Raw genomic sequence first — 14,162 nt, forward strand, 5'->3', positions numbered from 1 at the left:
TTTTGACTGATGCGACTTATACTCCGGAGCGACTTATAGTCCGAAAAATACGGTAATTGTTTATTAATTTACAAAATCTTGATTTGGAAAATCTAGAGTTAAAATAACCAAACAGTTACAATTAATCTAATTAGTCATTTTTGCAGACACTTTTATCTAAAGCGGCATGGACTTGGGTTGTAAAGAATGGAATAGTATCTTGTTTGCTTGTTTAGGAGCCTCACCTCAGTGATGATAATCTGCTTAATGAACTCTCTCTCTCTCTCTCTCTCTCTCTCTCTCTCTCTCTCTCTCTCTCTCTCTCTCTCTCTCTCTATTTGTATTTGTCTCTGCTGCACTGTTAAACTCTGTCTATGTGTGAGTGAATGTGGTTTCATTCTGATATTACCATCTGATAACCTTTAATGAGAATTGCATCTGTGATGAGAGGAACACTAGCCCCAGAGATGCAGGCTCAGGTTTGTTCAAATAGTCACGTCTGTTTATATGCAAACTGTGTCCTGTTTATTTATAGACTGTAGTAGTTCACTTAAAGTACAAATTATCTGAAAATGGTGCATTGATGAGAGTTCATGTGAAAAGTTATTTCCCATTTATGAACGAGTCATTATTTTAAGTCTCAATGCATTTGAAGCAGTTTAAATAACGAGTCCGATTCTAGTTCTTGAGTTCTCACTGACTCATTGTTTGACCAAAGTTTCAAAGAATGTCAGTTCACTCGGTGGCCATATTTACAACAACTCCAGGCAGCTATTGTATTAATCTCTGCTTGGATAAGTACCAAAATCATGAAAACTGCTTGCCAAACTCACATTTCAGTAATATATTTCAAATCAGCAATAAATTGTGGCATGTGGCTTAAATTTCAGGTTCCTCTAGCCAATGTGCATGTGTAGTCCTAAGCACAAATCTCAGGAAACTAACTGTTTCTATGGTTCACACTGTCAGGTTTTTTGGATTGACAACTACATTTACTTACACGAGTCTCAAAATGTCCCGTTCACACAGCAACATTCTCTTACCAGTTCAACAGTAGGTGCAGTGATGTGATGACAAGCCAATTGATGATTGGCTCTTTGTTTAGGAAGCAGGATTTCCTTCTACAAGAGCCACCATATTGCGATTTCAGTTTCTCTTTCTTAGTAGTACAAGTGTACCATCTTGGTATATGCAGTCTCTGATAACAGCACAATGAAAGACAATAAATCAGTGAATAATTACTTAAATTAGGGCTGTTCATCAGAGTGACTTTTGACATTTTTGATGGACTACTTATACTTTTATGGTGCTTTTGGGTCTTTTTTTAAGCTTGAAAGTTCCAATCCCCTTTCATTGTAATTGCATGGGGAAAAAGCACCACCACAGTCTCCTTCGTGTTCCACAGAAGAAACAAAGTCATACAAGTTTGGAACAGTAAATAATTACAGAGGTTTCATTTTTGGGTGAACTGTCCCTTTAAACGTTCTTCTTCCCTCTTTTTTTTGTCTTTCTCTATCTGTCTTCTTTCTTCTCTCCAGCCTGCAGATGTAACAACCACGCTAACGTGTGCCACTCCAACTCAGGGAAATGCTACTGTACCACTAAAGGGGTCAAAGGGGACCAATGCCAGCTGTGAGTATGACTACATTACCCATCGTCAGCAATCCTCCCTGTCAGTCAGAGAGTGATAGACATGAGCCCTTCAATTAAACACAAAGTTTCCTTACATTTATCATGCTCTCATTAGCATCATAGCACATTTTATTCACAGACTTAACCCTCTTCTAAGCTCTCTGTTATTAATTCCCACCTAAGTGTCTTTCCAATCCCAGGACATTAATTTTAATGGCAACCTCTGCTGTGCTGTGTCAGCGAGCCCTCTGTTCGCAGTGGCAAAGTGAACTTATCAGTGGCTTAAATAGCACTTTTGGGGCTGACACCATGCCCTGATTGTGGATATGTATGTGTGTACGTACTGAGGTCCATAAAGACACAGTGCTGTGTGGATGTATTTGTAACAGGCTGCACCACTGCCACTGGCACTGATAATGTATTAAGCAGTAATGAGTTCCCCAGGACTTAAACACAGTTCTCAAAAGTTTCTCTTTTCCACATGCCCTCTATCTTTTTTTCTTTTCTTTTTTTTAAATATCACTTATGTGACCCGTGGGTAGAAAGTTAGATGGTACACAAGCAGTATAACTTCAAACACATGCTTGAATCGCATGGATGAATTTGGCTTGTTTGTTGGTACTGCTCAATGTGGTTGATGTTTCGCTCATGGAGCACATCACATGGCGGCGGAACTGATGTACGTGTAGATGTATTTACTCTTGTTACAGTACACTGATGTGACTCATGGGCTCCAGTTAGAGAACATTAATTTTAAATGCCGGTACCCTTTTATTGGCGCTATTATTTTGTTCCAGTAAATTGTCATGATGGCAAAGGATTTTTCTCAGTAAACTTTAAGAATGACATAATTTCCTATTTCCGTTTGGCCAATCATTTTCATTGTAAAAACATTAGGCATTATTAAATTGGCTTCTTATCAACTCGCGTAACCAGTAAGACTTGGTTCTGGTCGACCAATTCCACCAGTTAGTCCATCTCAAAACCTGCATAAAACAAAATAATAGAAACTTGTGTTAGTATTTGTCACTCATGGGCAGAATTGTTAATTGCACACTTTACAATCTATTTTAGACTGGATTTATAATGAACTAGAATGCTGCTTTTATATATAAAACCAATGGTAACATGAAATCATAATATTTTTTTTTTTTAAAAACCCTTAAGGTCAGCTTAGTAGCCATATGTTTTGTTGTCCACCTGTTGTTGCATACAGTCACCAATAAGTTTAAGTGCCTGGCACTCACATATACTTTCACATCACCATGGGAACCGCTGAAGTGATTAAAGACAGTGACTCACCCAACCTGAGCGATGGCAGCCCGAGTACTGAATCACATGTTTTTGAGCACATAACAGTGCAACAACCTTCCTTCTCTGATAATCTTGAAAAGATTAAGTCTCAATCTTAATATGCTTTAAGCAATTCATCTCAATATGAATTACTTTTAAAAAAATCTGATTGCTTGTAATAAGGATGAAACATGGAAGATGGATCCATCTACTGGAATATTTTTTTTTCTTCCATATGAAGATTTATCTATATTTTTGTCTACCTCACCCTCTCTTTCTCTTTCTCCATCCATTTAATTTCCACGTTTCCTGCTCTAACAGGTGTGTTCTCTCAGACTCGTTGATGCAGACTACATGCAGAACTGTAAATGGATATGAAAATGTATCTGCTCTGATTTTGGTTTGTATTTGGGTCTGGATGTTTACTCTGGAGTTCTGGGTCTGCATGTCTATTTGTACCCCATTTTATCTTCAGATGTGCCTGTTTCTGTGTTCAGTGAAATGAGCCGAGTAAGCTGGCCCAACAGCTGTGAATAGCTGTGTTTTGAGGGACTGTTTGTCCTATTTGCTTCTCTCTTTGCTGATAACATGCCTGCTGCAGTTATATTGTACTGCAAACACAACAAAACATTGAAACATACATAATACTTGTTCCATGCACTATTGATCAGTGTTGTAACTACTTTTAAAAGTAACTTTCCCCAACACTGCTATTGATGGCATTTAGTAAATGTAACATTAAACTATGTCAGCACTGGAGTAAATTTTAAAAATACACGAATGCTTTTGTCCGATTGAAATCAAACTTTTTATCAAGAGTGCAAACTCTTGCATGCAAGCATTATTGATGCTTGTGTCTGAATGGGAGCAAATTCCTGTATCCATGTATCAAGATCACATCGAAAACTATTTCAAAGGCTATTTTAGCAGAAAAAGACAATCTGTAATCTTATTTGAGTGAAAAATGCTACTTGAACTTGAGTTTCAAGATACTAAAACATAAGAAATACTGTCATAAGAAAGACTCTTCCTGCAGGTTACATGATTACATCAGTAGGTGGCGACAAGTGACTCTCTTTATGAGTGAGTCATTTGAATCATTCATCAACTGATTTGTTCAAAGCTGCTACAGCAGGAAATGAAGGACAAAAGTAAAGATGAGTGTAGAGTTTTGGCATCTACAAATGTATACTTACTAGAGTTCTCAATTTCAATTGAATATAATTTTTACAGCCTATTGTTCTCTTAAAACTCCTTAAGGGAAATGAAAATAGACACAAATTAGGAACTTATTGGCAGTAAGAGTTTAGAGCTGTAGAGTTAATTTAAATGCATAGCTAAGACTATTATCTGACTTTTGATTGCAGACTTTGGTATTTTTGTGACATTGATATCTGTTCTTAAAGTTTTCCTCTGAAATCTAAAACAGGAAACATTAGTATTTATTTGCTCTCATTACACTGACATTTAGAAGAAACAACAGATATTAAAGCAATCAAGTTTTTTATTTATTTTTTTCTATGGGTCTGTAGGGTCACAGTTCACAAATGTTTGTTTTTTTCTTCAGTGCTATTTTGAAAGCCGTCAACCTGGCAAGACAAGGAATTCAGCTAGTGTTATATATAGAGAGAGTGAAAGAAAGTGAGTGAATCTCTAAAATATGTGAGACCGTGAACAGCAAGGTCTCTTTCAAGGTTCTTTTCTCTTTGTTGCTTTGTGTCTTTGTTTGAAAGCGCAAGGAAAGGCAAGAGTGTGAGAAAATAAAATGAGAGAGAAAGACGGATCAAGAAAAAGACAGATTGAAGGGAGAAAGAGAGGAAGGTAGCAGGTGGCCCATAGCCTGTTTTCGCCTGTTTTCTGTAATGAGCTGAGCTGTCTGTTCAGCACGGCGGGAGAGACGGAGATGTGGTACTCGTTTAGAAGCTGGTGGAGGACGGAAAGGTAGTGCTGTTGGAGCAGTTCATGTAGACAGACTTCCTCTAAGCTGAATTCTCCTTATCTGGATTTTGCTTTGGGCTGCTGATGTTAGTCTGCAATATGTATGTGATATTTTCACCATAAAAGTTTTGCAAACACTTGATAACCCTTAATATTTTTTAAGTTTCGTGTTTAAAAAGTAACTATACATAAGAGACGGAAAGATGCATATAACTATACATTATTTAAGGTTATTTCTATTTGTTACGATATTGATATATGAACTGTTGTTGTCAAGTAAGCTTCATGCTTTCCCCGTTGCGATCGTGCACTCCTCTAAACTGTAGCCTACGGGTGCTGCACTGCTCTAGTTGACTGCTGCGCCTTTCTCCCCGAAAATAGCACTTTAACAACAACGCTTTAGAAAACGTAATTCTTTTGTGGATCCTCTTGCTCTGCTTTCTCCATGTTTCGTTGACAAATCTCAGTGTTTCAGTCTCACGCACGCTGTATGTCAGTTAACCACGCCCACTTATTTACATGTCGCGGTATACACGGAATAAAAAAATCTATTACGGTTGACATTTTCTACTGCAATTCATTTAAAAACATTCTAAATCGACATTACTCGAAAGATTTGTTCAAAACCCCTCATTCCTTAAGGAAAACACCCATGTTTTGTTATTAAAAATATTTTCACTGGTAGAACAAAAACAACAAAACTAACTGGCAATAATGTGTCAAAAACGTAGTTACTCATTATTGACATCTTGTTTATTGAACTGTTGTGTTTATCTATCTATCTATCTATCTATCTATCTATCTATCTATCTATCTATCTATCTATCTATCTATCTATCTATCTATCTATCTATCTATCTATCTATCTATCTATCTATCTACCTATCTACCTATCTACCTATGCTTTCAGACTTTGCTTATACACGTTACTCATCTGTTTATTATCATGTTTAATAAAGAGTAATGTTTGGTGTTTTAAATATAGTAGCTAAGCAGCAGCATAGTTTCCTGTTCACCACATCTACACTCATTTTGTAAATGTTTGTTTCATTTCAATTTAATATCCCTTTTTATAATGTCGAGTGTTTTGTGTGTGTGTTTGTGTGCTTGTGATCCATGAGGAAGCCGCTATTTAATTAGACAGGCCCTCCTGAGGAGTACTCGAGCGAGAACGTTTAAACCCTGCGAGCAACAATTGCGTATGCTTTTGTGAGACACACGCACACACAGAGCTGTCTCAGTGTGAAATGTGGCACTCCGAGGATTTATCTGCTAATTCAGTCTCCTGCGAGCAGGCGCCACACACATTCTGTTTATTTAGTCAGGGCGAGGCTCTGTTACCGTGTGGCTAGAAGGATCAACACAGGGCAGTTGGTGTACCACACTCTTCCCCTCCTCTCTCTCACCTGTTTCTCTGATTTCTTTTTAAACTAAGAGAGCAGTAGGACTAGACAGATATCTAGAGGGCATGCCCAGTGTCTGACACCTGCTGTTTTCATTCTCCATCCCTTTATTTGTTCTCTCAGGCCCTGTCTTATGTTTTTCCCTCAAACTTTTTCTGGACTTCATGTTGTGCTGGACTGGGTGCACTTGCTGTAGTGCTGTAATCTGTTGTCATTCAACAGCAAAGAGGTCAATCATACCTGGAGAAAGCTTAGCTATCTCTTAGCATTCCCATTCATCTCAATGGAAGTTGCTCAGCTGGCTGGCGCAGGACCCCCGAAAGTCTGGAGACATTTAGGGTTTTTATTTTTTTATGAAATAAAAATACAGGAAAACAGCCTTAACAGTGGGATATTGTATGGTTCAGTGCAGTGTAAAACCAAGGGGAAGAAATATGAGTTTTCAAAGCAAGCAGAAGTTGAAGAGAATTAGAAATATTTGAACTATAATGAAATGTTTTGTTAAGCATAGCACAGTGTTTATGGTTGTCCCACTGTGCTTGGTGAACACTCAGCATTAAAAATGTTGCTCTGGAATCATATTATGTTATTGGAGCCCTGCAGGGTTTTTTTTTCTTCTTCGTTTTTTATTCCCATTTTTGCCCTTCGTATGTCTGTTTATATCCTGAGGTGGTGTCATGCAAGATTTTACCCTCCCGCAGAAGGGGAGGGTGCTTTTTTTGGTGCCTGATTTGAAATACTACAAAATTGCTTTGACACATGTTGTCTTAATTATAAATATACTTATAGTCCCCCTGTAGTCAATAATCATATCCCTTAAAACTCATCTTCGATCACCAAAATGAAATCACTGTGAAAAAAAATGTCTTCATGCCTTAAAATAGCTTGAATGTAACAATTAGTATACGCAGATCAATGAATATGCAAATTAGCCCCGCCTCCACTTACTCATGTCAGCTCAGAGATTAACTTGTTTAATTTACCGAGGTAAACGCTGCACAATGGTGTCGCTCTTTACAACGTCAGACACACAGCGGTAATTAATATGAGCCTTTTGCTTGACTATGTTATGTAACAGCTAATAATGTTACACAAACCATGTTCCTGTTCACCATGTCAGAGTCAGTCAGCTGCCTTCTAAAAATCAGCATCCTTACAAACGCTTTGAACAACTCAGAACATCAGTGTAGAAAGGCACATAGTTCTTCATTACATCGTAATATACATCATACACGCGCCACATTGCTAAATCTACCCGATTTTTCATATCAGCAGAATAACCTGGCTCCTCTCGAGACTCCCCTGCTAGTTCACTGTTAATGATATGCTAAAGCCCGCCGGGACGTTGACGTGATTGGTTACAAGGTAGTTTGTGATTCATTAGTTAGTTTGTTTCATAAATAATTGTAAACAAAGTTAAAATGCATTATAATATTTGCAGATTCCTTGCTACATCTGAAATTGGTTGTTTTTCATGTGTTTTAATGCATTATACTGTCTAAAGGTGTGTTTAATAGATTAGTATTATAACTGTGGTGACAAATATTCATGAGATCATACAATGCATTATAAGGCATAATTGATGCATTAAAAATACTTGTATAATGCATTATATATATATAGGCTTCAAGTAAAGTGTTTTTTCCTTATTTTATTTTTTAAATTAATACATTTTTTCTGTTATATTGATAGCTCACATAACCTATAGCTTTGCATACCCATAGATATTAAGTCATATCTACACTCCCATTTGAAAGTTTGTGGTCAATAAGATAAAAAAAGGATGCATTAAATTGATCAAAAGTGTCAGTAAAGACATTTATAATCTTAAAAAATAAAATAAAATAAATGCTTAACTTCATTTTCATCAAATAATCCTGAAAAAAATAAAATAATAAAATCACGGTTTCCACAAAACAGTTAAGCAGCACAACTGTTTTCAACATTAATAATATTAAGACATGTTTCTTTCTCACCATATCATCATATGTCTTGATCATGTGACTGAAGACTGGAGTAATGGCTGTTGAAAAGTCAGTTTTGCCATCACAGGAATAAATTACATTTTAAAATATTAAATAGAAAACTGTTATTTTAAATTGTAATACATTTCACAATATTACTGTTTTTTAGTGTTTTTTAATCAAATAAATGCAGCCTTTTGTTTTCCTTCCTTGAATGATTATGATGCAAGACTCTTTCTCAGGCCCTCGGCCACTTCTCCACTTCAAAGGGCAATTTGGTGATTAATCATGCGTGTTTGCCCTGCTGGTCCATCCATCCATCTGTGTGTTTATTGAGTTCTGAATCCACACACATGAACTCACTGTTTCTGTAGCATGAGGTGAATAATAAACACTCAGTGTTTACATGGCAGTAATGAGTGTTTTCTTTAAACTAAACCAGACATGCCACTGTGTTCTCTCTCTCTCTCTCTCTCTCTCTCTCTCTCTCTCTCTCTCTCTCTCTCTCTCTCTCTCTCTCTCTCTCTCTCTCTCTCTCTCTCGCTCTCGCTCTCGCACTATCTTTGTCTCTGTCGTCCTCTTGTTTAGAGTTGGTACAGCTGTCTTTTTCAGTCCTGACTGAATCTACGGACATCAAGAATGGTCATTAAAAATAAATTGTGCTTCACAAAATCGTATCTACACCTTTGCCGTTGAAACAAGAACTTTCAGATTTTCTTTTCTAAAATGAAAGCTTAGGCATTACTGTAATTCTCTGTTTAAATGGATGCATGTTTCGCACAGAAACAAAAAATGATTTGTGCTGTATATTCCACTCACACAGGGTCCTGCTCATCTCTCTGATCCTAAGAGAGTCTGTGATAGTTTTGCTTTTGGCACAGAGTAAAGGGTTTTGTTTGGTTTGTCAGTCTGGATTGATCAGAAATGTGGTCTCATCCTCCTCTTCAGGCCTCAGAGGATCGGGGCACCTGACAGCCCGTCCACTATAATTATCTCAAGCATGGCTAAGAGTATACTACCTGCAGCATAGGGAGAAATCACCATAAAAATACAACCACACAGCCATTTATGGTCCCACAAACCAGCAACAATCTCACACGTTTTTTTCTGTGTTTGGAAAAAGTATCTTATACTCAACAAGGCTTCCTTTATTTGATCAGAAATACAGTTTAAACATTAATATTGTTTTCTGATTTATATAAATTTCAAAATGTAATTCATTTAATTTATTTTTAGTTTATTGTATTTTATTTTATTTTCATTCATTTATTTAATTTATTTATATATATATATATATATATATATATATAAATCTTACAACTTTTTAATCTATTACTAGTGGTATTAAAAAATTTTCATTATGATTGCAACACATTTTAAAACACATTTATTAAGAAATAGTTCAAACATTAATAACTATTGTCATGTGTTGTGTTTTATGCCTATTGTAAATAATGATTGAAGTTACATTTTTTGATGAACACTTCCTCTATTGATGGGTGAAAACTATTTTCCAAATCTGGTTTGTTTGTTAGCATGTCATATCTGTAAACAAAATGTTCTTTCTGTTCATTTACTGCAGATGTGATTCCGAAAATCGCTACCTTGGAAACCCACTTAGAGGAACATGTTACTGTAAGTAACCCTCACTCTGTCTCTTTCACACACACATAGGGATAGGTGATATGGCTAACAATTATATGTTGATATTTTAAAGCCGATTTGTAATGTTAATATACTGTGTATTTGATCTCTTTTTATGTATGTTACCCAAAATGATTTTTTTTTAACAATCATCAGAGTCGATTCAAAGTGTAACAACTAATCTAATGGCACAGTTCTTAGGAAACTTAATGTACTTAAGTTTTGTCCAATTTTTACAATGTCGATTTTTTTGCGTGCGGCTTCATTAAATTAAGCATCACAAATATATTGTGACTACTCAGTGTCACATACTCTGTGTCATATGTGTCATATATGACATACATTCACTCTCAGTCATCATTCTGTTATCCCACCTGAAGTTTGGGGCTTCAGTTCCATTTTTATAGAAGCAGAAGCAACCCAGCATGTCCTTAAGCCACAATCACTGATTCTGACTCAAACAAATATCTGAAGGTCAGAGAGTGCAGTGGGCAAGCAGTCAGGTCTCATTCCTCTTCCATACATCTGCTGCTTGAAAATGCAGTACAAGTGTTTACGCACAACTTCATATGTATTTTGAGGGTAGGAGGACTTGACTGACTTTCTGATTGGTCTCTCTCTCTCTAAAAAGCTTTTTACTTTTGAACAAAGATTTGAACTTCATGTTGCAAATGTAAAAGTCAATCTTTTTTTGGAAGTAAAGCCTAGCATGTTCTTGAGTAATTGTAGAGTTCTCCTATCTAAACAGGTTAAGCATAATGATGATAATTTCCTGATGTAAATATCATGTTAGATATAAATTATAAAATGTTTTCCTTTGTGTTTTATCGGGTAAACATTTTAATTTATTTTATTTCATTTTATTTATTTATTTATTTTCATAATGAAAGCATACTGTTAGACTGTTTTCGCAAGTGCTATTAAAACCCCCTGAGGTCTACGGTATCGCCGGCGATACCAGCTCGCTTTTTTTTTATTAGTGTAAAAGAAACTCATAAATACTCTGTTGACTTTGATTTTCCATAGGAGTTTCATACATCAATCGATTCTGTTAAATGTGTATTATTTTTGTGTATACTCACAATAAAAACAAAGTGTTGTGCTTTTTGCCAAATAAAGAAAAATAAACACGAAGCGAGTTCTGCCTTCTCTCTGCCAGTGAAGTCCATTCTGAAACGCGTCCGAAAATTAACAATAACTCAGCGAGTACTCAGTCAAACAGACATACAGACAGACAGGCATGAAGCTTGAATTCTCTTCTTTTAAATGAAGTCATTTATATAAAAAAACAATTATTCTCATCTTGTGAAATCTGTATTAAAAGAGAGCGATTCCAGTCGAGCTCATCTCATCTCATTACGTTATAATCGGCCCCGCCCACGGAGAGCGCGCGCTATTCAAACGCAAATGGCTGAGGCAATCCTGTGAACGCCCCCATCAGCTCGAGAAAACACACACGTTTATTTAGATCATTGTTTACACCGTCTTGCAGCGCTGTGAGGAATAATACTAATCGAAAATGTCCCTCAGAAGTGCGGGTATATCGAGGAGCGAGCTGAGGAATACAAGTAAGTTTTTTCCTTCTCACGTGAATTTCTTCACGTGGGTTTCTGTTTATGAATGAATAAACGGCATGAATGCGCGCTGTTTACCACAGCTGGCAAAGACAGTTTAAATTTAAATCGCGTGTGTGAATGAATGATGATGTTTTAGCAAACTGTATTGCTATACTGAGATAAGTAAACATCGACTGAATGTTGAAATAAAATGTAGGCTATTTGTATAAGCAACGTATTAAACTGCAAATTAACAATATGCCCTAATATTTCATGAAAACAACGTTACAGTCAGACGAAATATGAAAGACAACATTTTGTTGACCAGATTTGGGTACAGTTTTTACTGTAGAATATACTGCCACATCAAATAAGCTTTTGTTTAGCCATTTCTATATATAAAATACTATTTTTGTCAAAAATAAAGTCATCAACTAAGATGTTAGCTGTTCCAATGTTGGTTATATTCAAACTGATGAATACATAGATAAAATGTAGGGCCTATAATCATTTTTTTTTACAAAGAAAGAGTACACTTGAAATATTGTTGAAATTGTAATTATTGTTGTAATTGTAACCATTTTAATAAAATAGCAAAACATATTTACAAGATAGATGTAAGCAAAATCTTAAATGGTCAATATAAGTCTTCTTCTAAATATATCTTTTGTCAGTCAGTGTCACACCTGAGTGAATGGCTCATCATTATGCAGAGTGGGTGGGACATTGTATTCTAAGGTGTAAACCACTCCTCGTTCACGCCCCCTCGCATATTGGCTTTCCAAGCAAAACCTGTTTTACATCAATTTAAATCAATGTATGGTTTTATGTGAACGATAAAGCAAGACTATTTTCACATAATTTTGAAGAAAAAACTATAGGCGACGACATCCATAAGTCAAAAGTCTTATTGCCACATATTTAGTATGTGTTTTGTGGTCTTATTTCAAAAATTTTAATTTTTAGTTTTTTCGATAACCACGCATAAACATTATTCTTTTTAAAAAATGAAAACATGTACATACATGTGGCTCACATATTATTGTAGTCCTGTTTGTGCTATATAGAGTGAATTTACACCTTTGCCATTAATATGTTTATAAGCAACTGAAAAAAGCACAAATGTCAGGGCATGTCAGAACACCCCCAGGGCCCAAAAAAACGCTCAGACTCCAGAGGGTTAATGCATGTTCAGAATGTGCATCAGTTAAAAGGTTCAAAAGTATTATGCACCCTCTGTTTTTTGCATAATTTATTAAAAATGTATGGTAGGTTTTTATTTTTTTTATTTTTTACTTCTAGGAATTCAAACCCAAATCCCTTGAGCACTGTTACTCTTACATGTTGTGAGCATGTGCCACATCACAACTCCAACATGAATTAATTATTATAGGATTACAAGCAAACATTTTGCAATAATCCTTAATGTTTGTGTCAAAGCTGGATGTGCTTTGTATCTCTAACTCTCCATGTTTAGCATTCTCTCTCTGTCACAGAAAATCTCTGTGTCTCACACAAGCAGTGTAGTTTTAGTTAATATTTAGAGCACTAGATGGCAGCCTTACAGCTCCAGTATTTGTCCAGTTGTCACGATTGACACAAGCACAGAGTGGTCATAACTTCCTCACCCGACCACAAAATAGGAAAAAGTAAAGAAAATGACACGGCCACAGAACAGAACCATCGTCTTCAGAAGCAACGGACATGTGTTCTCCTGAAAAAGACTGTGTCTACACAAATTTCTCAAGACAGCTGGAAATTAAAGTCAGTACTTAAGGAAAAATATTTTTAAAAAACCTGTTCTAAATTATTGCTCTTGTCACTACCACTTTCCCAGAAATGCCACAAGACCAGACCAGATTTGACAAACCAAACCAGGCTTATGTAAACAGCCCTCACATGCCACCAATGAATGTTTTTAAAACTAAGCTCCATTTGATTACAGAGTCTCGGATAAGCAGAGCACATCCAGACAGCCAATTTGTTTTAATGCACAGAATCATCAGTAGGTGATCTATTCTGTTCTTCAATTTGTGTCACTGCAAACAAGCTTCTAAACTCAACTTTTCTTTGGACATTTGAGGTTTACTCAGACATTTGTGTTATCAATTACACTACAAAGGTTTCAGGTTGTAAGAACTTGAAAAGGTCTTATGGGAGAAAGGTTCTCAGTATTTTGATTAATCAACACACATAGGAGATGACTATGTGTCAAAAGCACGTGTGAGGGGTTTGCAAGGCTTTTTATGAGCAGATCAGACTCTCATTCCCTGTATATAGGAGGATTTATTACCAATGCATTATTTATAATTGACCTCCCCTCCAGTCTCTGCAGCACAATACTGTTATATCACTTCATGATTGATAGCGCACTGCATCATATCCTCCTGTGGTCAACAAATCCTTCCAGCATCCTCGCTCTTTCCAGCTGAAATGAAACACGCATTACAACGCAGATTCTGATGGGATGTGCTGTTGTAAAATGCCGATAAATACACGTGACCGTAAATTCTATAGGGATAGTTCACCCAAATCATAAAAATGCACTCATCATTTGTTTTGCCATCATGTATCAAGAAGATAATTTTGGAAAATCATTTACACCATTTTTGTCTATACAAAGAAAGTCAATGGGGTCCAAAACAAGATTGGACCCTACTGATTTTCATGGACAAAAAAAACAATACTAAACAAAATACAACAACAAAAAAGTAATTTGAGTTTCACAGAAGAAAGTCAGTCATACAGTTTTG

General features: G+C 36.1%; 1 protein-coding gene and 1 long non-coding RNA gene across 3 annotated transcripts in view; one reads left to right on the top strand and one right to left on the bottom strand.

Annotated features, from left to right (window-relative positions):
- LOC309486745 overlaps positions 1-14,162 on the bottom strand; it is a 387,401-nt gene that overhangs the window by 251,766 nt on the left and 121,473 nt on the right. The window lies entirely within an intron of this gene.
- atrnl1a (attractin-like 1a) overlaps positions 1-14,162 on the top strand; it is a 259,263-nt gene that overhangs the window by 110,735 nt on the left and 134,366 nt on the right. For both annotated transcript variants that reach the window (XM_082154105.1, XM_082154106.1), the window contains exons 21-22: positions 1,518-1,611; positions 9,792-9,844. In XM_082154105.1, coding sequence (XP_082010231.1) covers positions 1,518-1,611; positions 9,792-9,844 — 147 coding nt within the window. The remainder of the gene's footprint in view (positions 1-1,517; positions 1,612-9,791; positions 9,845-14,162) is intronic.

This window comes from Leuciscus leuciscus (assembly GCF_965113295.1).
Source record: "Leuciscus leuciscus genome assembly, chromosome: 22".
NCBI lineage: Eukaryota > Metazoa > Chordata > Actinopteri > Cypriniformes > Leuciscidae > Leuciscus > Leuciscus leuciscus.